At 38.9% G+C, this 24,318-nt stretch overlaps 1 protein-coding gene across 1 annotated transcript; it reads left to right on the forward strand.

Moving 5' to 3' along the window:
- Positions 1-1,113: 1,113 nt before the first annotated feature.
- On the forward strand, positions 1,114-14,606 carry st8sia6 (ST8 alpha-N-acetyl-neuraminide alpha-2,8-sialyltransferase 6). Its single transcript, XM_078269140.1, has 7 exons — positions 1,114-1,830; positions 3,312-3,386; positions 3,520-3,594; positions 4,866-5,010; positions 11,391-11,503; positions 11,624-11,716; positions 11,855-14,606. The coding sequence occupies exons 1-7, from the start codon at positions 1,730-1,732 to the stop codon at positions 12,315-12,317; spliced, it is 1,065 nt and encodes a 354-aa protein (XP_078125266.1). The 5' UTR covers positions 1,114-1,729; the 3' UTR covers positions 12,318-14,606.
- Positions 14,607-24,318: the final 9,712 nt, after the last annotated feature.

A 24,318-nucleotide genomic window follows, 5' to 3' on the forward strand; every position in this document is an offset into this window, starting at 1 on the left:
GAGTCACCAGATTCGCTCACCAGTCAAGGAACCATTACATGAATTTAAGGTAAAAAGCATGTTAAGTGTAGCTTTCACTTTCCTTACCAACCCTCTGTCTCTATTGGTACTATTAGCCAGATTGTATTAGTTGCACAACCTTCTATATTGTTAATTTTGTCCGTGTGGTCACAGCAAAGCAGCCTCATACAACCTCAACGTGTTTTCTGCAAACCCTGACGACGGCCGAAATAAAAACTTTCCAAGAGCTCTTTTGTTTTGGATTTCAGGGGGGGGGGGGGTTGCTGTCACAGCTCAGCTTACTCAGCATGGAATTACTAGGCATTATTGCTTTATTGCAAGGAGCTTGGTTTGGATTTTTCCACTGAGAACTCAAATCAGGCTTTATACAGGATAACTGGGTTTGGTCATCTGTTTGTGGGGGTTTACTGTTAAATGCATCCCATATGCTTAATGTATTTCCCAAAATCCAACTTGAGCTTTACCTCTTAGATTCTATTTCCCTTCCATTACACAGTTTTCAACGCAGAGCTCCTGAATGAAAGCCAAACAACGGATGAGTTATGGCTCGTCTTCTGGTCATCAACTCCCCACCTCTCGCTGCTTTTTTTCTCTCTGTCTGAATTCCCCCGATTCTCTGCTTCTCTCATTTCCGCCGGCTGTTACGATAGTTAGTTACCCTGTTGATACAGCCAGCAGTGCTGCCATATTAGAAGCATGTTCCCATCTCAGCTGAGAGGAGACTTCCCTGCCTTGGCCCCCAACCTCTCAAACGGAGAAACTTTTTTTGCAAGAGCATATGAGTCAATACAGCTGGCAACGTTTGACATTGGAATAAAGGAAGCTTGTGTGTGTAAGTAAGAGTTTTGGGTGTATTAGGAGTCACTGATTGGATGGGAAGCCTCTGCCCCTTGCCTGTTTTGCCCCTCATTGGTTTTGAATGTGTTTCCTGTCACACACTCACTAGTCAAGAGGCAAACTGTGGGCTAATTCAGAACTGGGCACTCATGTTACTGCCTCCTTTTTGTGCAAAGGGGAGAGGGGCTTAAGGGGTGTGGGCGGAGGATGGCTCATGGAGGGAGGGGAAAGCAGAGAGGGAAGGCTGGGGCTCTGGGGTGGAGGCGGAGAACACAAGGAGCTTTGGGACAACAGCGGAAAGTAGGATTGTGAGTTTGTCTGTGTGAACACATGAAAAAAGTGAAAAAGTGGAAAGAAGATGGGTGGATCAAAGAGACATGGCAAGGATTAAAGTAGGATGTGGAGCAACAAAAGATCGTATTTGTCACAGCTGACTTGGACACAAACAGGAAGAGAGGAACATCCAAGTAGAGGTGCAAAGAAGACCAAGGACTTGCCTGAACAAGAGGCAGAAAAAGAAGGCTAATACCTTAGGTGGTGTGCTCTCATTCACCCAAGGAGAGAGAGAAACACTGAGTCAAACCAGACAGAGAGACAGACAGACAGGAAGAGCGAGGGGGAGGAGTAGGAGGAGGGAGTGAAGTAACAGAAAACATAAGAAAGCAGAGAGGCAAAAGATTAACACTCTTGAGAGAGTGTGTGTGTGAGGTTGAGCAAGGGAAAACGAGCCGAAGAAGGGGGGGGGGGGCCTAAAAACAGAGGGAGGGTCACAGAAAGTAGAAAATGGGTGTGTCTTGTTGAGCCAGCTAAAGCAGAGAGGAAGACAGAAAGTGAGGGGCCAAGCGGGTGAAGTTAGCAGGAGGGGAGAGGTATGAGGGGACAACTCTTGAAGTCATTCTTCTCTTTGGTGATCACTCTCTTCTGTGTGGGGAGCCTGCTGACCACTTTCATCTGGTACATGGTCGACAACAAGTAAGTGTGTCACTTCCTTTCCCAAACACCTATAGAATACACACACACACACACACACACACACACACACACACACACACACACACACACACACACACACACGTTTTTGTATGATGGAGTGCATTTTAGTTTTTTCTGCACACTTTGGCAGTTTTTCGACTCAGTGCCAGAAGACACAAAGCCGTGAAAGGTGTAGTTAGGGTGAAATGACTAGTGTTGAGAAAAAGAGGCTGATTTTGCTTTTTTTGCCCAGGTATGTGTGAATACAACTCATAAGGCACCTTGTGTATCCGTGTTGCAATTTCATCATTCCTCTCACAATACTCAGCAAGTTAAAATACTAGCATAGACATGTGAAAGATAATTTAGAATTGGTCATTTCTTCAAAAGAAAATAACCAACAAGTGTATTTGTTTTTGATGTTATGATGTTGTTTTATTGCCAATGCAAGTTTTGCAGCAATGGCAGAAACCCATACACTAAAAAGAGTCATTGAAAGTGGCATATGAGAAGCAACCACACCAATAGCCACATGAAATAAAACTGAACTCAGAGAACTTAGAGATCATATTTCTTAATTTGAGTCCTTTTTGGAAACGTAATAACAGGAAGAGGATACATATTAGCAACTCATATGGCAGACCACAGACATCTACCATTGTAACACAGACACAAAAGACAGAAGTCTGCTGCAAAATGTAGCTAAGTAGCACAGGTCTCTGCTCCTAGGTTTGTAGGCTACACTGGTTGTTCATTTATGGCGTATGAAGCTGACAGATTTGCCACTGCTCTGTCCCATGTCAGTGGGAGAGCTCTGAATGCAGACCTTGGTATGATTACTCTATTATATACATATATATGTATATATATATATACATATATATATACATATATATATACTATATATACATATATATATATACATATATATACATATATATATATATATATATATACATATATATATATATATATATATATATATATATATATATACAATATTTGCTTTAGTGTTTATTGAAGTTAGAAATTATTCCTGCAAAAACTTACATTGCGATATTTTTTCCCCCTGCGATATATATTGCGATATGAACGTTACGTCACATGACCACCTGTCTTAAAGGGAAAGGGTCGGCCGGTAACAATCATAGAAAAGGAGAACGGTGAAAGTTTACTTTTTTATCAAAGCAACAAAGAAGTTGTAGCGTCAACATCGCAACGTCCTGCGATGTGACTATCGCGCATGCGCACATCGCGATGTAGAACAAAATATCGTGCAGCCCTATTAGAAATCCTGCATACAGCAATTGATTGCATAGAAGCATTCACTGGTTAGATCTCCTTTTGAAAATGTAAAGGGTGCCGGTAATGAATATATGCATGGAACCAAACAATACATCAGTTAGAACATGATTTTCAGTTTTATCTCTAGCAACAGCTTTTTACTCACCTGTCCTGATTATCTCGTGTTCGCTCCACAGTAATGTTGAACCTCAGAGGCCGCCTCCTCGGAAGAAAAGTGCCCCCCAGCCCTCTGACCCCTGTAAAGGCTGCAGGTAAGAGCGAACATCGTCACTGACCTTTTTGTTTATACCTTCATCATATCAGGCCATTTCAGCGCTACAGGGATTACACACTTAACTTGTGTTTGTGTGTGTGTGTGTGTGTGTGTGTGTGTGTGTGTCACAGGGAGGTCATCAACAAAGTAATAGAGCGTTACTCTAAACCCTGGAAGAAGCAGGAGGACAATTACCAAAAGTTCAGGTAAAAAAGACAACATCCTCTCAAACCTTTTTTTTAATTCTGAACTTTTAGAACAATAAAACAAAAACAAACAAACAAAAACCAACACACAGATACATTGAATCTCCAGTGTCCATAGCTGCAAAATCACGGTCCTGGTATGTACAATAAGTATGATTTAAAAGGTAATTTAAATAAACTGTACATGAAGCCATGCTCAAGATGGGCACATAAATAATAATTAAAAAAAAACACTACTTTGTTTTCTGATATAATAAAAAATCTCCTCAAAATAAAGACAGAACACAATATCATCTCATCACAATATCACTTCTTAAAAAAGGTGATTTCCATTCTCTCAAAATAACCCTTTTAGTTATAACTATGCAAAACATTAAAGCCTGCTAAGGGTCATTTGGCAGTTTTAAGGAGCTTTTAGAACAACCCAAAGTAGTACACAGTCTGGGTTGATTTGTTTCCCAATAATTTTGCTAAGTAAATAAGACATTCTCTCTTTAAGTGCTTGGAAATATAAGTCAGCGGCCCTTCACCTGTATTACATTTTTCACAAATAGCCGGTCTTTGAAATATGAATGCAATGTATTATCTTAAACTGTACTAGCTTCAAAGGTTTAAAGAAGAAGAAGAACTAAAGACATGGAAGGAGAAGTGGAAATAGAAATGTGGAAGCAGGAGAGGAGAACATGGCAAATTAATGGTCTAAATATAAGGCGTCTGGAGGTCATGTGATATGGTGATAAAGAAGGACTTCACCTGAGTCTTTTGATGGAAATAAACATCCTTATATGAAATAATAAACTGTGTATCTATAACCTCAACAAGCTGCCTATTAAATCAACTCTAATTTAACAAATTTTGCAAATGATGACACTTTCTGTTTAACAGCAGTCCTGATTATGTTGCATGTTATTATCTTGTAAGACAGACAGACAGACAGATAGACAGATAGATAGATAGATAGATAGATAGATAGATAGATAGATAGATAGATAGATAGATAGATAGATAGATAGATAGATAGATAGATAGATAGATTTACTTACTTACTAACTTACTTTTTCACTTCCCGGAGAGAAATCTATATAAACAACATGCATGCAGTGTGCAGATTTGATGTGAATTGGGTGTGCAAAATGAAGGTAATTATAAATGATATGTACAAAGAGATACATATTGCACTTTGCCAAAGTTGCAGAGACTTCAGAGTTCAGTCCAGAGGGACCTCAGCAGCCTCCCAGCCCACCGATAACAAAATCCTTGTGGTTCCCCAGATCTCAACTGAGCAGCAAGTGCCATGGTTTTGACAAGGCCATCATTACCCAGGTCAACACTCCAGTGGGATCAAAGCTTGTGTATGACGGAGAAAAGAGGAGGACCCTCCAGGTCACCCCAGAGATTTTCAGCACCTTTGCAAAGGTATGTTGTTTCTCATTGATTAATGTTAACACATCTGCTGCTTGTTTGGTGTCATGATTGCTCCTCAAATGTTTCACCACAGAGATTATTTCGCTGCTTTGCTCTAGCATGTTCTGCCAAAGGTCATGTGTCTACTCACATGTTGGCTCTTTGACACACACGGCTACACATAACAGCAGGGTTTTATTTTTGGTGAGAAGCTCACAAACTCACTCTAGACTTCCCTAAGCTGGTATCAGCCTGTACTGCTGAGCTATGCACACTTTTTACTGTTAGCCCTGACCAGTAAACATATTGTGGTTTAAGCATGCATCACACTGTAAGTAAAAGCAGTGTCTGTACATGGGAATGAGAAATCAGATTTTAAGAGTTTTTCAAACAGAATTGAAAGAATCCAAAGTATGACTTATTAAACCTGTGAAATAATAGTTCATGTTCATCTCACTTTAGCGTGTGAGAATGCTATCATTTGATAATTAGCACTAAACACAAAGTACACACTGAGGTTGATGGGAATGTCATTATAACATCATCAGATAATGTTACTCAGGAAATTTACCATGAAGATCAATTTTCTAGGCTAGAATATGATGCGTAAATATCTCTTTCACTCTGTTCCTCCCTCTCTTTCAAGGGCTAAAATATAAATTTCCTAAGTCATATTAACTTCCACTGCTTGCTTTTAATGCAAAGTGTACAACTGTTCGTTTTTGCAAATGACAAGTGGCTCATTGAATGGTTTCAGTTAAGAGCAGTAGTTCACAAATGTATATTTTTAGACTATCATTCAGTCTGTCCGCTAGCCTATTATCTGCCACGCTTTTTCTTGCGTTTTTTAAATTTTTTATAGAGGACGAGTTTCCTTCTCTACATATTATATGCCTTGCTCCCTTGTATATATGGACATAGAAAATAAAGACACTGAAGAAATTGGACTCTAAAATCTAGAAACTATAAAGATAATTAAGTGATAAATCCCATGCACACATTAAACATGACTGGAACAGAGTATATTCATCAGTTATTTCCCCCCCAGCAAAATACAAGGTCAAAAACCATTGAGGTGTCCTCTCCCTGTTGTTACATGAATGTACAGTAGCCTACATCACTAGACAGTTACTGGTCCAGTAAACTAAGACTATAATTTGGGAGGATTGTACAATTAGGATATGTTCTTAAAATTGTACAATCCTCCCAAATTATGGTCCCAGTTTACTGGACAACACAAATTGTGTGCTAAGAATGCCAAATACAATGTACATGGAAGCTGAACAAACATGATCCTTATTGTTAAAGAATTTTAAAAAAATGAATCAACTAAAATAATTCAAGGTGCATTGGTCAACTATAGAAATGTACAGCATTGTATGTATTGCCCTTAGTAACAGACTTCATTTAAAACACATTTGAAATTTTATCAGCCTTTTCTACTTGACTTCAACTGTCATAATATATTCATCAAACTTCTAACAACAATATGAACAGCAGTCTTCATACAGCAATATAACAGTAACAATGACTGTCACATGAATAATTATAAAAAAAAATAATGGTCACAACTTTAAATAATAACAGTACTTAAATGAACAGCAATATGTACCTGTTGTATTTTAATCCAGGCTGATAACAATAAGGTAAAACCACTGCTGGGTGATCAGAAAAGGCTCCAAGATTAAATAAATCCTGGCTGTTAGCCTGGTCGGGAGCAGGCTAGCTGCACAAATAAATCTCCATGGTGATTTATGTGCCTCCGCTTTCGTGAAACCGAGTCAAGGCTAAATTCATCTAGGATAACGGGGAAATCCCAGCTTAATCCCTTATCTTGGTTTTGTGATACAGGCCCCAGGAAAGACTGCAAAATATACACAATGACCAGACACAGAAAACATCAATAAATTCAAAGAGGATTTAATGAAACAAGACTGGGACAAAGTGTATGTAGAAAATGCGAATGAAGCCTATGATTCATTTTTGACTGTTATAACATCACTTTATGAAAAAAACTGTCCTCTTGTAAAGAAAGAAGTAAAACAGAAAGCTGATGAAAAACCGTGGCTAATTAACGGAATATTAAATGCATTTAAGAAGAAAAATTAGTTATATAAAGAGTTTTTAAGGAAGAGGACAAAAGTAACAGAACAGAAATATAAGATATACAAAAACAAACTGACCAGAATTATGAGAAGCAATAAAAATAATTATTATAGTAAACTACTGGAGGACAACAGAAGCAATGTAAGAAACACCTGGATGGTGTTGAATGAAATTATCAAGAAAAAAAAAGGCAAAACAGGAGACACTAACTATTTTCTGACTAAAAACAAAACAGAGGTTAAGGATATGACCTTGGCTGCAAATTAATTTAATGATTTTTTTGTTGGAGTTGGTTCAGGTTTAGCTGAGGAGTTTGCAAAGACTGGCAGTATAAATGATGTGCTAAGCAAGAATGTAAATATTAATGAATCTATGTTTATTAAGGGAACTGATGAAAAAGAAATTATTGAGATTGTTAAAACATTTAAGAGTAAAAAGTCCACAGACTGGAATGGCATTGACATGTTTATGGTCAAAAGTATTATTGGATGTGTTGTTAAACCTCTAACGTATGTATATAATCAATCTCTGAAAACTGGAGTCTTTCCAGATAAAATGAAATTGGCAAAGGTGATACCAATTTACAAGGCTGGTGAAAAACATACACTTTCAAACTACAGACCTGTTTCACTTTTCCCAATTCTCAAAAATATTAGAAAAAATATCAATAACTTTATTACTAAACATAATATACTGTGTGATCAGCAATATGGTTTTAGGGCTAATAGGACAACTTCACATGCACTTATTCAATTTGTAGAAGAAATAACAACAGCAATAGAAGAAAAAAAAATGCAGTGGGGTTATTCTTGGATCTTAAGAAGGCATTTGATACAGTAGACCACAATTTATTGATCATGAAATTACACAAATATGGAATTAGGGGGACTGCACTTTCTTGGTTAAATAGCTACTTACATAATCGACAACAATATGTTGAACTGCAAAACCATAAATCAAAGTTAAAGAAAATCACCTGTGGGGTCCCCCAGGGGTCAGTGTTGGGACCATTGCTGTTTAACTTGTATATAAATAATGTATAGGGGGTGTCAAAAAAATTGAAAACCATTTTATTTGCTGATGACACTAATGTAATCTGTTCTGGGGAAAATCTGGAACAACTCTTGGATACAGTGGAAAATGAATTAAAAAAGATGAAAAGTTGGTTTGATGCAAATAAACTAACACTGAACTTAAGTAAAACAAAATTTATATTTTTTGGGAATCGTGCAAACAAATTTACACAAAAAACTTATGATAAATGACATTGAAAAAAAGTAAAAGAACTTAAATTTCTGGGAATAATAATCGATGAAAAATTATGTTGGAAGCCACATATACACTATATTAAGGCTAAAATATCCAAATCAATTGTGATACTGTATAAAACCAAATACCTATTAAACCAATGCTCAATGTACACATTGTATTGTTCCTTCATACTGCCATACATTACTTACTGTTTGGAAGTGTGGGGAAACACTTACAAAACGAACATTGAACCTATTTTTATTCTTCAAAAGAGAGCCTTAAGACTTGTAAATAAAACCACTTATAGAGCATCAACTAATCCACTTTTTGTCAAATTAAAAGCACTAAAATTCAGAGATATTGTTGACTTTAAAACTGCACAAATTATGTACAAAGTAAATAATCAACAGCTATCGAACAGTATCCAAGGGTTGTTTCAAATGAGAGAGAGCAAGCATAACTTAAGAGGAACGTCTGTATTTCAAAAGAAACATATAAGAACGAATGCTAAATATCACTGCATTACAACCAAAGGAGTTAATGTATGGAACAGCTGCAGTGAAGAGATGAAATCATGTACAACAATGAGTAATTTCAAGAGAAATGAAATATGAATATATTGAATGCATACGAAAAGGACTCGAGGTGATAGTATTGTATACTGACTGTATGGTTCCTGGACCTATATACTAAGTCTAGTATGGATGTGTTATTATTTGATTTACTATAGATAGACGGAAAGGAAGAACATAGATGGAAAAGAAAGAGAGAGAAAAAAAAAGAAAAAAAAAGTGTATGTATGTATGTATGCATCTGTGCCTATGTATGCATGGGTATATGTGAGCTGTAGGTAGGTAGATATACGGTGTACGTGTATGTAAAGAAGAATTGTGTTGAATTGTTTTATATTTACTAAATTTATTTATTTATTTAACTAAAGGATAAAAATAGAGAAAGGGGGTGGGACTAGAAAAATTTGTTTATGAACTTCTTCCCACTCCTTTTCAAACAATTTCTTACTTGAATTACTTATAATAATTTTGGTAGATTGTGCTGAGAAGTACATGTCCTTATTTATCTGTCATTTTGATTTTATATATGTATGTATATATATATTTTTTACATGTTCAAATAAATAAATAATAAAAAAAGAAGAGTTTCTGAGTGTGAGTGACTCGCTCAGAAACGTGTTTTAAACGTTTTTGTAGTGTTCCCTGGACACAAACCAGTAAGAGCCAGTAAAAAGGAGTTCCACAGTACTGTAGGTGAATGATGTAAATCCAATACATCCATGTGTACCCTTTGAAATAAAAGATTATGAATTATAATTCATTCTGAGGCTGCAGCACCATCATTAACAGAATTATAATTATAATTCTTTTTCACCCGCAGTATTACACCTAAATGTAATAGATTATAGGTTCAATACCATTTCACCAGTAATATACTTATGATTAAATATGATATACACTATATTGGAATATACGCATTTACTCTAGCAGCAATTTTCTCCCACGCAAATTCTTTCTCTTTTGCAGCAGCCGCTGTGTTGTTTTTTTTATCTCGCTGTGCGCATGAGTATTTCCCCGTTTGTTTGTGGTTGTTACCATGGTGAATTGTAGTATCGTGGCTCCATTCATGCTGCCTTTTTATTGTGGTGGTGCACGTGCATGAACCTACTCTGAGTTGATTGCACCAACTCAAATCAGCTGTTCTGAAACCGAAAACTCAGAGTTTCCCATCTCAGGGTAAATCAACTCAGACATCAGGGTAAGACTCAGAGTTTGTTAAACCTCCTTCCTGAAAAGGGCCCTAGGTCTGAACAGGGCCAGAGCAGAGGTTGATGCATAGACTGTATAAGTGAAGCCAAAAAATCTTGATCGCCCCGTGGTGGCTGGCTGCATTATAGGTCATAAATCTTGCACCCATCCTTGTTATTGGATAGGACATGGGCAAAACTAAAGTAGACGTCAAATACATCTTTACCAAAGATGGTTTCTGTCATTTTAGGTAGTTCTCATCACGCTGTTTGTTATTTTTCTGGTAAGTTTAGTTTTTATTTGTTATTTAATGCTAAAAAAAGGTCAACATCATGATTTATAGCTGTGATTGACTTTCGATTGGTCGGGCGGGTGTATGGGCGGGACTTCCTGATCACTACTACAGAGACTCTGGCTCCAAGATTACAAGATGGCAGCTCCTGTATCTGGAATACAGAAGTGAAGCCAAAATGGCTTCACTTTTGTACAGTGGGAGAAAGTGGAGACGTGTTGTCCATCTTCTTTTTTTTTTACAGTCTATGTGTCAGGGAGGCAGAACAGGAAATACAGCACTCTCAACTCTCCTCAATGATCTGGTAGAGTGGAAGTTAGTTTTTTTTTCTACTGTTCAGTTTAGGGAAGTGACCATCATAGGTTTACATTATGCAATGACTCATTCATAAGAAGCAAAGACAAAGTATTCTAGGGGGCATTCAGATTTGAGCTGGGGACCTCTTGAGCTGCAGTCAAATGCTCTACCACTGAGCTATAGCCCCTCCTTGTGCATACAACAGTATATAGCACTCAGCTGCATCTGTAGTTCATTTGTCCACCAAATGGCTGCCATAAACTTATAACATAACATCTCTGTATACCACCCAGTTTCACTGATATGCATAGTGCAGTGTGCAGTCAGGAAAAAATTGAATAGTTGTGTCCATATTTGCCAACAGTCAAAACATTTAGAATTTTAGGCTATATTTATACCTTTTTAAATCTCAAAAGATTATAGAAAATCCAAGACTCTAAAACACCTCAACCAAAGAAGAAAAGAACATTAATCTTGGACATTAGCAAACATGCAAACACATGTAGGCCTACTGCAGGGGATTTCCCCCAGTGAGGAAAAATTTGCAAATAATATCCGATAGATAATAGATTAGATTTCCCTCCCCTAATATGGCTCTTTCACACACAGTATTATATATATATATATATATATATTAAAGTATACATGTTGTTTTGTAATACATTTTCCGTTGGTGTTGATTCCAGGAGCATCCGTTCCCAAATAAAACATGGGACACGTGTGCTGTTGTTGGGAACGGAGGGATCCTGACCAACAGCAGCTGTGGAAAGATGATCGATTCCGCTCAATTTGTTATCAGGTGAGAAAGGTGTCCAGTGTACTGGAATAAAAATGCTGGTGACAATCTTAATCAACAGAATTAAACTAATCTCTGTTAAAATTCCAAACAATCTCTATGTTGTCTTTGTTGCTTTTTCAGGTGCAACCTACCTCCTTTGGAAAAAGGCTATGAGAAACATGTGGGCATAAAGACAGACCTTGTGACAGCAAACCCAAGCATCTTCCTAGAGAAGTGAGCAAGATGATGAATCACTGCACCTTAAAACGTTCCTTTTGTCTTGTTTCTTCACATCTAAGTGAGCAAGATGATGAATCACTGCACCTTAAAACGTTCCTTTTGTCTTGTTTCTTCACATCTGTTTATTTTCAGGTATGGGGCTCTAATGGGACGTCGTCGTCCGTTCGTGGAGAGTCTGCGTAGCTACGGCAACTCCTTGCTGCTCCTTCCCGCCTTCTCCTATGGCCACAACACTCCTGTGTGCATGCGGGCCGTCTACAGCATTGAGGACTTTGAAAGCCCCACCAGGCCCGTCTTTTTTAACCCTGAGTACCTCCAGCGTCTGGCCCTCTTCTGGCGCTCCCAAGGCCTACGAGCAGTGCGGCTCAGCACCGGCATAATCATGGCCAGCCTGGCGCTGGAACACTGTGCCAACGTGCATCTGTACGGGTTCTGGCCCTTCAGTAATCACCCACATGGACTCTATGTCCTGACTAACCACTACTACGATGACAGACAAACTAAAACGAAATTCCACGCCATGCCAGCTGAGTTTGATCTCTTGTTGCGGCTGCACAGTCAGGGGGTGCTCAGGCTTCACCTGGGAGATTGTTGACCAGCTGAAAAGTAGTTCCCAGACCCAGAGGCAGCTGACAGAATAGGAGCAAAGTGCCTTGTTTCTAGTCCAGTTGCTCGTGAAATCCTTCATCCATCCATCCATCTTCATCCGCTTATCCGGGGTCGGGTCGCGGGGGTAGCAGCTCCAGCAGGGGAACCCCAAACTTCCCTTTCCCGGGCCACATTAACCAGCTCCGACTGGGGGATCCCGAGGCGTTCCCAGGCCAGGTTAGAGATATAATCCCTCCACCTAGTCCTGGGTCTCCCCCGAGGCCTCCTCCCAGCTGGACTGTGAAATCCTTCATATACTTTTTAAATGAATGGACAGATACATTTTGGCTGATGACATGGATTAAGTGTGTCCAAGCAAGATGGACGCTTGGACTTGGAATGCTGAGTTAGCCCATCAGCAGCCAAGACATTTGCACTGAAATCAAGATGCAACAATTATGAGGCTTACAGTGTATCTAAAATTGTATTTATTTTGTTTCAGCTGGAGCCTGGATGCAGATATTTTGATTTCTAAGGGAATCCTTTGTGGAAGTCGAAAATATAGTGCCTTGTTTTGGATCAAACTGAATGTATTTTGAAGAAAATCAAATACCTCCTGGGTAAAACACTTTAACGTTTAATGAAAACTGCCGCACTCTGAATGTAAAGAATCTTTTAGATATTTGTTGGCAACTCTCATGTGGAAATGTATGGTAGGATACTTACCCATTAATAGGGGCTTTCCGACCGGAGGGATTTTTGCAGTTCTTAGAACTAAACGTTCCTAGAACACTTTTTTCGTCGTATTCCGACAGGAAATATTTGGGGATTTTTAAGTTCCTCTGGCCGCAGTAGCGGACTTTTTTAGCTCCTACTTCAGAGCACGGTCTTTTCCCTTTTCCCTTTCCCTAGGTGTACTTGATTGGTCGAACTTATAAGTCACGCCCACTGCCAACTCGGAACTTGCAGACAGAGCAACAACCAACAACGGGACATTTTTAACAATTTTCACCATCTTATTCATCATTAAATTCACTTCTGACAACGTTTTAGGCGAGAAATTAACTGTTTAGATTTCGAATATAGGCAATCTTGCGAAAATTGATGCCGAATTGACAATTTGCTTCAACGTTTTCGGAGTTGAGAACCTCCATGAAGTGAGGCGACAGCCAGCAAGTGCCTCGAGCTCGTCGCTCGGCCAGTCATGCTCAGACACCTCGCCGTAAGCTGGAGGTCTCTCAGACCGCTCTCGTAAATAAGAGGCTTTTATTTTGCCGTTGACGGTTCGTTTGTTTAAATATCACAACAGATGTCCATCATAAGATTAACGGGAACCTGTGGTTAACTGTCTTTTCGGAGTTAAACTCCACAAGCGTGTTCTGCGGCTCGCCGGCCGTCACACATTCACACATATATACACACACACACACACACACACACACACACACACGTCCACAGCGCAGCAGGCAGAGGCAGGGTCTGTTCCGAGTATAATAAAGCCCCGTCTGTGTTGAGCAAAACATTACGTGAATTACTTCGAGAATGGACGGAATGCGGAACTCGGAAAAGTGGACTGATGCGGAGGTGCAGGCACTGCTGGCCATGTACGGACTCCTCCATGCTGCTTTGATGTTGTTGTATGTGGGGCTAAGGTCTAGTGACGATGCTATAAAGACCGTTGCCATGCTTGCGTCACTCCCTTACCCCTCCTACTAGTCCCTATGGCCACTTGGCCAGTGGGAATGCAAACGGAGAGCAAGGGACTAAACAGAGACACCACAGAAAGAAACAAGAATAATAGCACTTCTAAACACGGGAGGTCCCTCCTCACAAAGGTTGTTATGGTGAATCTGTGTTACAATGTGCTACCCCCCGTCACCACAGTGACCAGAGGTGTATATGTACTGTAAGTGGAAACATTCACATATTGTAACAATGTTAGGTTGGAAACAAGTACTTTTTAAGTTGATGTAAATGCTAAATCAATGACTGACTTTAAGGTGATGTAAGGATTGTGAATTGAGCACTTTGATTGAAAATTGTAACCTTTGGGTAAGAAGCATCAAGACTTGTGCAACTGGAAGTAATGCCTTTCATGCTGATACTTATAAAGTCTTAACAGTGATTTTTGTCATCCAGAACAATAATGTACAAGCTATAGACGACCAAACTTGAGAAATCTTTGTGAGCCAGTTTTAGAATCATGTGATTTTGTTTTTGTTTAGTGAACAGCATGAGGTAAGAGGGACAATGAAGTTAAAGTGAATCAGTGAATAAATATTTAACACAAACCGTTTTTTTTGGATGTAACGAGTGGCTGAAATGGAATTCAAAAGCTTTATCCCAGATGTCTCAGCTTGCATGATTTAGTGTCTTTGAGCCATTAGGTGTCCCAAAACCAGCCAAGATTTGTCATTAAAATGCAGTATTTCTACTTTCAAACCCAACATTTGACTGGAACACCACATGATCCACTGATTTATTAGCATAGTTTTGCACAGCGCTTTTATATGCATACCTCTATTGATTCTCTTCTCTTTTTTTACACCCCGAATAGCATTTTCATTCCTCACTCTGAAGTGCTCCCTCCTTTGACAGGAAGTCTCCCTCTAGTGGCTCCAGCTAACGGCAAAGTATCACCAGCTGTCTGTTATCCATTTATGCTTAAATTTGTTGGCAAAAATGTAAACAAGGTTACATGGTAGCAGATTAATACATAATAAAAATTATCATTAGTTGCAGTCCAATGCAAAATAGTTATAAAAAAACAAAACAACTCCACCTCAACCAGCGACAACAGTAAAAACCTGCTTTTACATTAATGCATTAGTAATAATAAACATCAGTCATAGGGGACATTTTTCTTGCATTGAGTACTTTTATTTTCAGTACTTTAAATAAATTCACCTCATTATACCTACATACTTTTACTAAATTATCAATGCAAATATCCATACAACTAGACCTAATTTAAAGAGTGTTTTCGTAGCTTTAGGCAGTAACTCGGTCCATAAGAATTTGGCTTGGGAACTGGTGGGTCACCAGTTCAAGTAATGGTGTAGACAAAGTACTAAGTGTGGACTGGTAGCTAGAGAGGTGCCAATTCACCTCCTGGGCACTGCCAATGTGCCCTTGAGCAAAGCATGCTCAGGCCTGCCTTTCTATGGGTAAATGTGTAAAATGTGTGTGAAAAAATAATAAAGTACAACTTCTTCTAAAAGAAGCTGGCTTGAAATTTGGAGCAAAGCAGCACCAAAAGGCATACTGTAATACAAAAAACAAGTGATTTTTACAAATGGGTTTGTCTGACGTTAGCATTATTCCACAATTGGCCACAGTATTCCAAAGCTACAAACAACCAGGCTTCATGGCAGCCTAGCATAAGCACTGCACTGACATTTGCATCACACAAACAGTGTTTGGTCTCACTATTTAGTAATGGCTTTAAACCTTTTCCATTACAATGTGGTGATATAGCAGTCTTGTGCATCTAACACTGAACTTGTAGTGCTGAGAAGACTTAACTGGCACAAGGCTTGTCACTAGAAAAGGAACACTACAGCTGGTTAAGGTATTGCTGGATGCAGGTAGCATTGGCAACTGGTATCTACTCCCCAATAAAGGAAGCCCAGTCAACTAAAAGGCAGATGAGAGCAGTGGAGTGCTGAGCAGCTTTGTTCAAGAGCCAGAGAGAGAGAGCTGCAATGAACTACTTCTCACTGCTTGTGTTCGCTTGTCTTCTATCACACCTCCCCTTGAAGCCATTCACCAATCACAGCCATCGCAAGTTAGGTGATGGCCATTTAAGGGCCCACAGCTGAAGAAAATGATTTTATCAGGTGGCTCAGAGCTCCTGGAATCAGAGGCTTTACATATACATCCATAATGTCTTTATTTTAGATTTAAGGTTAAGCCATACAGATGTCATGGGTTGTAAGCAGTCAGATTGTAAGATTTTCAGAGGCCCGAAGAGGTAAACATAGGACTGCAACAAATAATTATTTCCATCTTTTAATTTGGTCAAGAAAACATGCATCATCCAGGATATGCTGGTACGACGGATAAAAGTTTGTCTTTTGTTTCTAGTTCAGGAAGAGACTCTTTCAGATCTAGATGTGTGCACAGACTGAAAGATTGATTTTGACATCAAACATTTGCAAGCCATCCTTGACGTCTGAAAATATGCAAAACCCAGATGGCACGGTCATTTAGGACATGATTTTTGCATACCACCATCGCAAACAAGTCAAATATTCAACATGGGAGGCCCACCAGAGGCCTGTACTACGAAGCAAGATTTGCCGTTAACGAGGAAACTTCAGATTCAACCCAGGGTTTTGTGTATCACGACGGTGGATCACTTGTTACCGGGTTAAATCACCGTGGTAACTTATGCTAACACCTAACCTGCTCGGGAGCAGGTTATGTTGGAGATTATAGATAAACCGAAGCACCGCCTACTGACCAATCAATACTCGATTGATAACGGCGTCACCGTTCTTAGAAGATCAGGTGGAGCTCGGAGAGAGAGGTGCGTTCATAAAAGTTAAAACATTTAGAGACCGACAACCCCGTTAACATTCCCTGATGGGTATCTTTATGAAATATATTGATTTCCAGCGCAGAATATTATGTATAGGCTATTTGTCGGCTTCTTGAGACGTGTGTTGCCAATGCCACACATCGGTTTGAATTATATTTTTATATTTTTTTTATTTGCTCCCAATGCCAGGGTTGCAACTGAAATAACAGGCCAAAGCAACGACAGTTTATAGAAAGCACAAGTGTAATTATGGTCAGATCTTGTGCCTGACTGCTGGTGAAGTGATATTGATAAGCGTTGTGATTTACACATAACAGCGTCGGCTATTTTTTTTTTTGTCAGCTTTCCTTCCTGTTTTAGGAAGCAGCGACTGTATTGCTTTTTGCCTTTTTAAAACCGTGTCTGTGTTCTTCATATTTATGTAGAATTATAGTTTGCTCTTATATAAAATGCGTTTCTGGTAGATGTTTGCGATTGGTCATGCTGTGCAAACACCGCCTCTTTTATGTGAATGCGCGCGTTGCTGGATTGGGAAACCCTGGGTTGATTGAACTAGTTGATAACCACCGTCGTGACATAGTTTATGCGGGACCGCGGTTGTTAGGTGAAGCCGGGTAACTGAAATCAATCTAGGGCATGTTGATCTTGATTCGTAGTACAGGCCTCAGCTCAACGGAGTCATCAGATCTGCACAACAGTCAAGGAACAAATACAAACACTCCATTTTGATTTGGTGAGGGGACATGTGTCACTACAGCTGGCGAAGTTTGACATTGGAATAAAATAAGCTTGTGTGTATAGGTAGGAGTTTGGGGGGGTATTAGGAGTCACTCTGATTGGGTGGAGGCATGGAGCTCTAGCTTTGGGACAATGGTGGAAAGTAGGATTGTGAGTTTGTTTGTGTGAACACATGAGAGAAAGAGGAAAGAAGATCGGTGGACCAATGAAATTGATATGACAATAGTGAAAAAGGTTATTGAGGGGATATCAAAGCCATTAACATACATATGTAACTTATTTCAAACAGGTTCATTCCCAAATAAAATGAAAATAGCTAAAGTCATACCTTTGTATAAACATAGGAGCAAACTCCACTTCACAAACTACAGACCTGTCGCTATACTTCCACAATTCTCCAAAATTCTAGAAAAACTCTTCAACAACAGATTAGACACATTTTTAAGAAAATCATAAATAAATTGCTCACAGACAATCAATATGGATTCAGAGCAAACAGATCTATGTCACTGGCAATAATAGAATTACTTGAAGAAATCACAACCGCCATAGATTAAAAAAAAAATGCAATGGGGGTATTCGTTGATCTCAAAAAAGCTTTTGATACGATCAACCATGACATATTAATAAATAAACTAGAAAGGTGTGGTATCAGGGGGATAGTTTTAAACTGGGTTACGAGTTATCACAATAAGAGACAGCAGTTTATGAAGTTGGGGAAACTCCAGCCCAGTATGTTTGGGCATTGTTTGTGGTGTCCACCAGGGGTCAGTGTTAGACACAAAACTGTTTATTTTGTATATCAATGATATATGCAATGTTTCCAAGTTGTTGAAGTTGGTGTTGTTTGCGGACGATACAATTATATTCTATTCAGGTGAAAATTTAACTTAACTTTAACTAACTAATAGAGGATGTTACTCAGGAAATGAACAAATTGAAAAGATGGATAGCAATAAATTATCATTAAACTTGAACAAAACAAAAATAATGCTATATACAGGTGAACATACAAATAGATGGGGTTGAAATTGATAGTTTATGAATGCAAATTTATTGGGTAGATGACAGAATCAGTTGGAAACTACACATTAAACACGTACAAACCAAACTGCCAAGATCCATTTCAGTATTAAAAGCAGGTTCTTGATAAAATTCAGTCCATATTCTACACTGTTCCCCAGTTTTACTATATATCAATTACTGTGCTGAGGTTTGGGGAAACAACTACAAATGTTCATTATAGTCACTATCTATTCTCCAAAAAAGAGCAATAAGGATTATTCACAACGCTCGGTATCGAGATCACACTAACTCATTCTTACAGTCAAAATTATTAAAACTTTAAGGCGCAAATGATGTTCAAAGCCAGAAATATGCTATGACCGGGAAACATTCAAAAATTATTCAGGGATAGAGAGGGAGGTTATAGATTAAGGGGGACATTCAATTTCAAAATAAGCAGTATACGAAAAACCAGGAAAAGTTTCTGCATTTCAGTTTCTGGAGTAAAGCTATGGAACAGTCTACAGGTGGAACAAAAGCAAAGTACCAACATAAAGCAGTTTAAATTTGGGTATAAGGACACGGTTTTCACAGGTTACAGGGAGAAAGGGAGAAAGAAGGAGGTTGATTTTCATTAGGTGTTTTCTGGGGGTTCCGTTTTAGTTTCCGTTTAATTGGTGTGAATGCAGAAGGCACCTACACACACCATTCACACATCAAAACGTTCAGCTTGATTCAGAATCGAGTGCTACTGTTTATAATATTCATAACATTTATAATTTCCGAAATATTCAACGTTTAGCCAACACAGTCTCACTCCCTACTCGTCAAATGTCTGACGCATGGTCAAGGACCCCTGGCGTTAAGTTTTAACGAAACCTGTTGCATTATTTTTCGACGTGGGGGGTCCGTCAGATAGACATTCATGTTAATCCCTCACCTTCGGATATAGACGAAAGAAAAAACACGCCCCCCTTAACTCGAAATCTGTGGCAGTTTTATTATTGGTATTTTTAACCCAATAACAGCTGTTTCAGTCAACATTTATTCACGAGATCTTATCATGGTTTATATGTATTTCTTTTAATGTTATTATTTCGGTCTATTTCGGCCAGGGAAGCTGGGTTGCTTTTTTGTTTATTTATATTTTATATAACTATAACGCTACATCTATCAACATTTATTTAGGGTTAACATTTATTTTTGTTTATGCCTTCATCAGATCAATTAATGTCAGAGCTACAGGGAATACACACCTGACTGTGTGTGTGTGTGTGTGTGTGTGTGTGTGTGTCACAGGGAGGTCATTGATAAAATACAAGAGCATTACTCTCAACCCTGGAAGAAGCAGGAAGACAATTATCAAAAGTTCAGGTAAACAAAACGTCATCCTCTCAAAGTAAAAAAAAAATATTATTTTGAATTTTGTGAACAAAACCCCCCAAAACAAAGCAAAATAAATTGCAAATAATTGTCATCTTCAGTGTTCATAGTCCATTTTGGCAGGAATAGTCATTGTGACATACATTATCATTGTCACGTCATTATACATTGTCACAGTCTGAAGATGTACGAGTATGATTTAAAAAGTAGTTCAATTAAACTGTATAATCCAGTACCTGGCCTGTAGACCCGTTCACAATTTCTCACTTGAACTGAGTTAGTGGGTCCTTAGACATGAAAAATCACAGAGGTGCTCGTCCGCCATAGTGCCACGAATTACGTAATGGTCAAATCAAATATGGCCCCCATCGGATGATGAGGAAAATCCAACTTCTTTGTTTCTGAATGTATATACACATGTAATACCTCCATTTAGACTTATTATGGTATGTGGAATTAATTTCTACGACAGCCACATCAGCGATTGTCACACTTGCCTGCACACTCACATACTGTGAGCAGACTTGGTGGTAAGGGCTTCAGACATTTTGATGGCAGGAGTGTGCCAAAATGTGTCTTCCATCCATGTTCCGTTGGCTCTAGTCTTGTTTTGGGGTCCTTGGCTGTTGCAAGCAAATGGCATGCTGTATGAACCAGAAAAGCCCCTCGTTGGCAAGGGCGCGGGAAGGGGGGTGCTGAGGGTGCTGCAGTATATATATATATATACTTTATATATATACTTTATATATATATATATATATATATTTTTTTTTTTATTAATTACTAATTCGCTGTCTGACATTTATATTTTTGAATATCAAATAAGGCAAATAGCAAAAAAGGGTTATGGGTAGGTTCGAATATAGCCTACTAAAAATGAACTGTTATAGCTGCTACAGAGGTCAAAGTGAAAGTGGGTCAAAGTGATGTGACTCGCTAAAGTGAAAGTGGGTCAAAGTGATGTGACTCGCTGAGAAGCGAGCAGGCTGAGGCTAGTTGACTGGAACGTTAGTTGTAGAGAAGAATATGTCGCAGAAAAGGATACAAGATTTTTTCTTCCGGAATAGTAATACGGCTAAAATTAGCATGATTTCATCTGTAGATGTTACAGTTGATGTTTCTTCGTCCACCGCCGAGGCAAACTCTGTTGGGGCAGCTAAAGAGCCTGAGTCTGAAATAACGTTAGCAAGCAACTTGGCTAACGTTAGCAGCACCATCATAGCATCTAACGATAACTTTACAGAAGGATTCAAAAAGCCCTGTTAGCCAAGCAACTTCAGTTATCCTGGAAGGAGGTTCGGGACAGAAACTTTTCAACGGTCTTTTCAGCTGAGATGAGAATGAATGATAAGCCGTTTCTTGTCATTTGTTGTGTTAAGAGTGCCATCTACTGGGCACAATTGGTAATTATCCTGAAATATGGGAATATGTTCAGCTTACTTCCTTTTCATGTGTGGAAAAGAACTAAGCCTACAGTTTACACACTGGTTCAGTGTCTTCTGAAACTTTGGTTATTCTGCAAAAAGAATAAGTTGCTTTAAATATAATTCCGTTCCCTGTGAGGGCAATGCCTGTAAGTATGATTGTTTTCATTTCATATGTTTTGTGTAACAGAAACCGCTGTGACGTGGAGAAGGCACACGTTAGGAAATTGTTGGCGAGGTCATTGCAGCCTGATTATTAGCATATATTTTCAAGCCAAACATCTCTGGTGTGGTTTTGACGATTAGAAAAGTATACCTTAGCTATATGCTGAAACAGCCTAATGATGTCAAGTGAGCTTCTGTGATGTGGATGTGCGCAGTGGAGTCAGAGTGGCGAGTGCTGTCGCATAATTGTGGAACAGTGGAATTTGTGGCTGCCCAGGACTTTTCTAAAACTTCTTACTCTTAACCGTACACTGCGCTAAAATGACGTATTTAGCTGTCAAAATCCAAAACATTTCCTGGGGGGAGAAGTCGTTTCAAAGTGTGGTTGTTGGTGAGAAAGTTGAGGATATCAGTGATCATCCCAATCTCATGGAACAAGAGTTCAAACTCTGCTACAGCATTTGCATTGTGTGTGGCTCCTGCTACATAGTGACCTCCAGGACCCTTTGACACTCGCTGAATGGTCTGCTCGACCTTCATGTCACCTCCCACAGCACAGAACCAGCCATGGCGATCCTGCACAACCCACTGGCCTATAGAGAAGTGCCGGTAGAGATCAGGATGTGTGAACTCTAGCACCTTGATTTGTTCAAGATACTATGAGGCATGACGAAGGTAGTTTATGCAGTCACATTCTGCAAATATTGGCATAGAATCCTCTATAGTAGCCACATGTAGGTTCCAGTTTCCTTCTCTTTCGGAGACTACAGCATTTTTTATGACGGCCACCAATTCCAGCCAAACTCCAAAGAATTGGCAGAGCTCTGACTTCGCTTCACACTCCTTCTAAAACTCCAGAAAGTCCTGATTCAACTTCTGCACTTGTTCAATAAAATACAAAAAAAAAAGTTAAACCTTGTCCTCTTATTTTTTGTGAACTGTGTCTAGTGTTGTACAAAAACCCAGTATAAGGGCAGACTGTATATTTGAGTTAGTTCGCATGTACATGTCTTTTGAGATTCTTCAGAATAGCAAAACAACCTTGACCATGACCTTTCAAGATCAAAATCACCCAATATGGTCATATCAATGGCAGAAATGAATTCCACATACCATAATTAGTCAAAATAGAGGTATTACATGTGTATAAACATTCAAAAACAAAAAAGATAGATTTTCATCATAGCCGATGGCGGCCATATTAGATTTGACCATTGCGCAATTCGTGGCACTATGGTGGACGAGCATCTCTGTGAGATTTTCATGTCTAGGGACCCACTAACTCAGTTCAAGTGAGAAATTCCCCCAACACCAAATTAGGAATGGGTCTACAGGCCAGGTCCAGAATTTGTGCATGAAGCAATGCTCAAGAGGGGCACATAAATCAACAAGTTTCTTATATAATTAAAATATTTAAAAAAAGACTTTGACTCAAAGGTTACAGTATGAGTCCAATGACGCGTAGGTCTACCTAATCCCCTCCAAATAATGACAGTACACCATGTATCTTTTGTTAACCACATGGTCGAAATATAACACATCTTGCGGTCATGTGAGTTATGGTAAAACAGAGGGAGTTCACCTGAAGGACCCAAGACTGCTTTCACACACCTGGGAAAATTATGAAGCCTTCTGTTTACCTACACTCCTGACCAGTGCTTAATTTGTACAGTGGGAGGTCCCGTAGCGTAGAGAGGGGGGGGCGTCGTGGATCAAACAGTAATTTTTTTTTTTTCATTTAGGCGATTCATTTTTCATAGTGACACAGGAGGTGCCGGATCCAATAAAAAAGGTCCGGATCCAACGTCGGAGGTGCCGGAACATGTTCCGGCGTGTTCCGGCTCAAATTAAGCCCTGCTCCTGACCATCTTGTATGTTATTTAACAAAGTCCTTGTGGTTCCCCAGATCTCTGCTGAGCAGCAAGTGCCATGGTTTTGACAAGGCCATCATTACCCAGGCCAACACTCCAGTGGGATCAAAGCTTGTGTATGACGGAGAAAAGAGAGATTTTCAGCACCTTTGCAAAAGTATGTTGTTTGCATTCATTGTGTCATCCGATTCTTTATTATTGTGTGAATGCTGATTCAGCAGCATTCACAGTATTGTTATTCAGTTCTTTATTGTGTGAATGCTGATTGAGCAGCACACAATTCAACTTTCCTCTTCCGTACATTTTTTGGTCTTCTCTAACTTCTGCATACATTTAGCTTCAAAAACCATTCAAATATCAAAATGTTAAAGGACATATATGCTTGTATTCAACTTTTTTTCTACTATTTATACTTTTTTTCCTTTACATTGAGTCAATGGAGCAATCTTAAAATCCTCTTTAGGCTTCTTCCACTTCGAAATGCTACTCCTTCTACATAATTTCAACTACAGACGTCATTCAAACTTTACAAAACCTTAAGCTATTGCAGTAGGATTCAGCTTTTTGATATCCTTTACAGTTTTTGTGTTATCACTGTTTAAGTTTAGTGCTTCTTTCAGGTTTTTTCTGCGTTTATAATGGGTGTGTATTGCGTGACTTAGACTTTTTGTGTGGAGTTTGCATGTTCTTCCAGACTTTCTTCGAGATACTACACTATGACTTTTATATGACTTTTTTTCAACATGTCTATTTTATCACTTTTTTTCAACATGCTATACTTTGACTTTTTAGAATTTCTTTTCACTGTGACTGACCCAAAATTGGAATGAAAGAAAGAAAATATTGACCAAACGTATAGTCGCACACCCTACACGCGCA

Source organism: Sander vitreus, chromosome 15, assembly GCF_031162955.1.
Source record: "Sander vitreus isolate 19-12246 chromosome 15, sanVit1, whole genome shotgun sequence".
Lineage (NCBI taxonomy): Eukaryota > Metazoa > Chordata > Actinopteri > Perciformes > Percidae > Sander > Sander vitreus.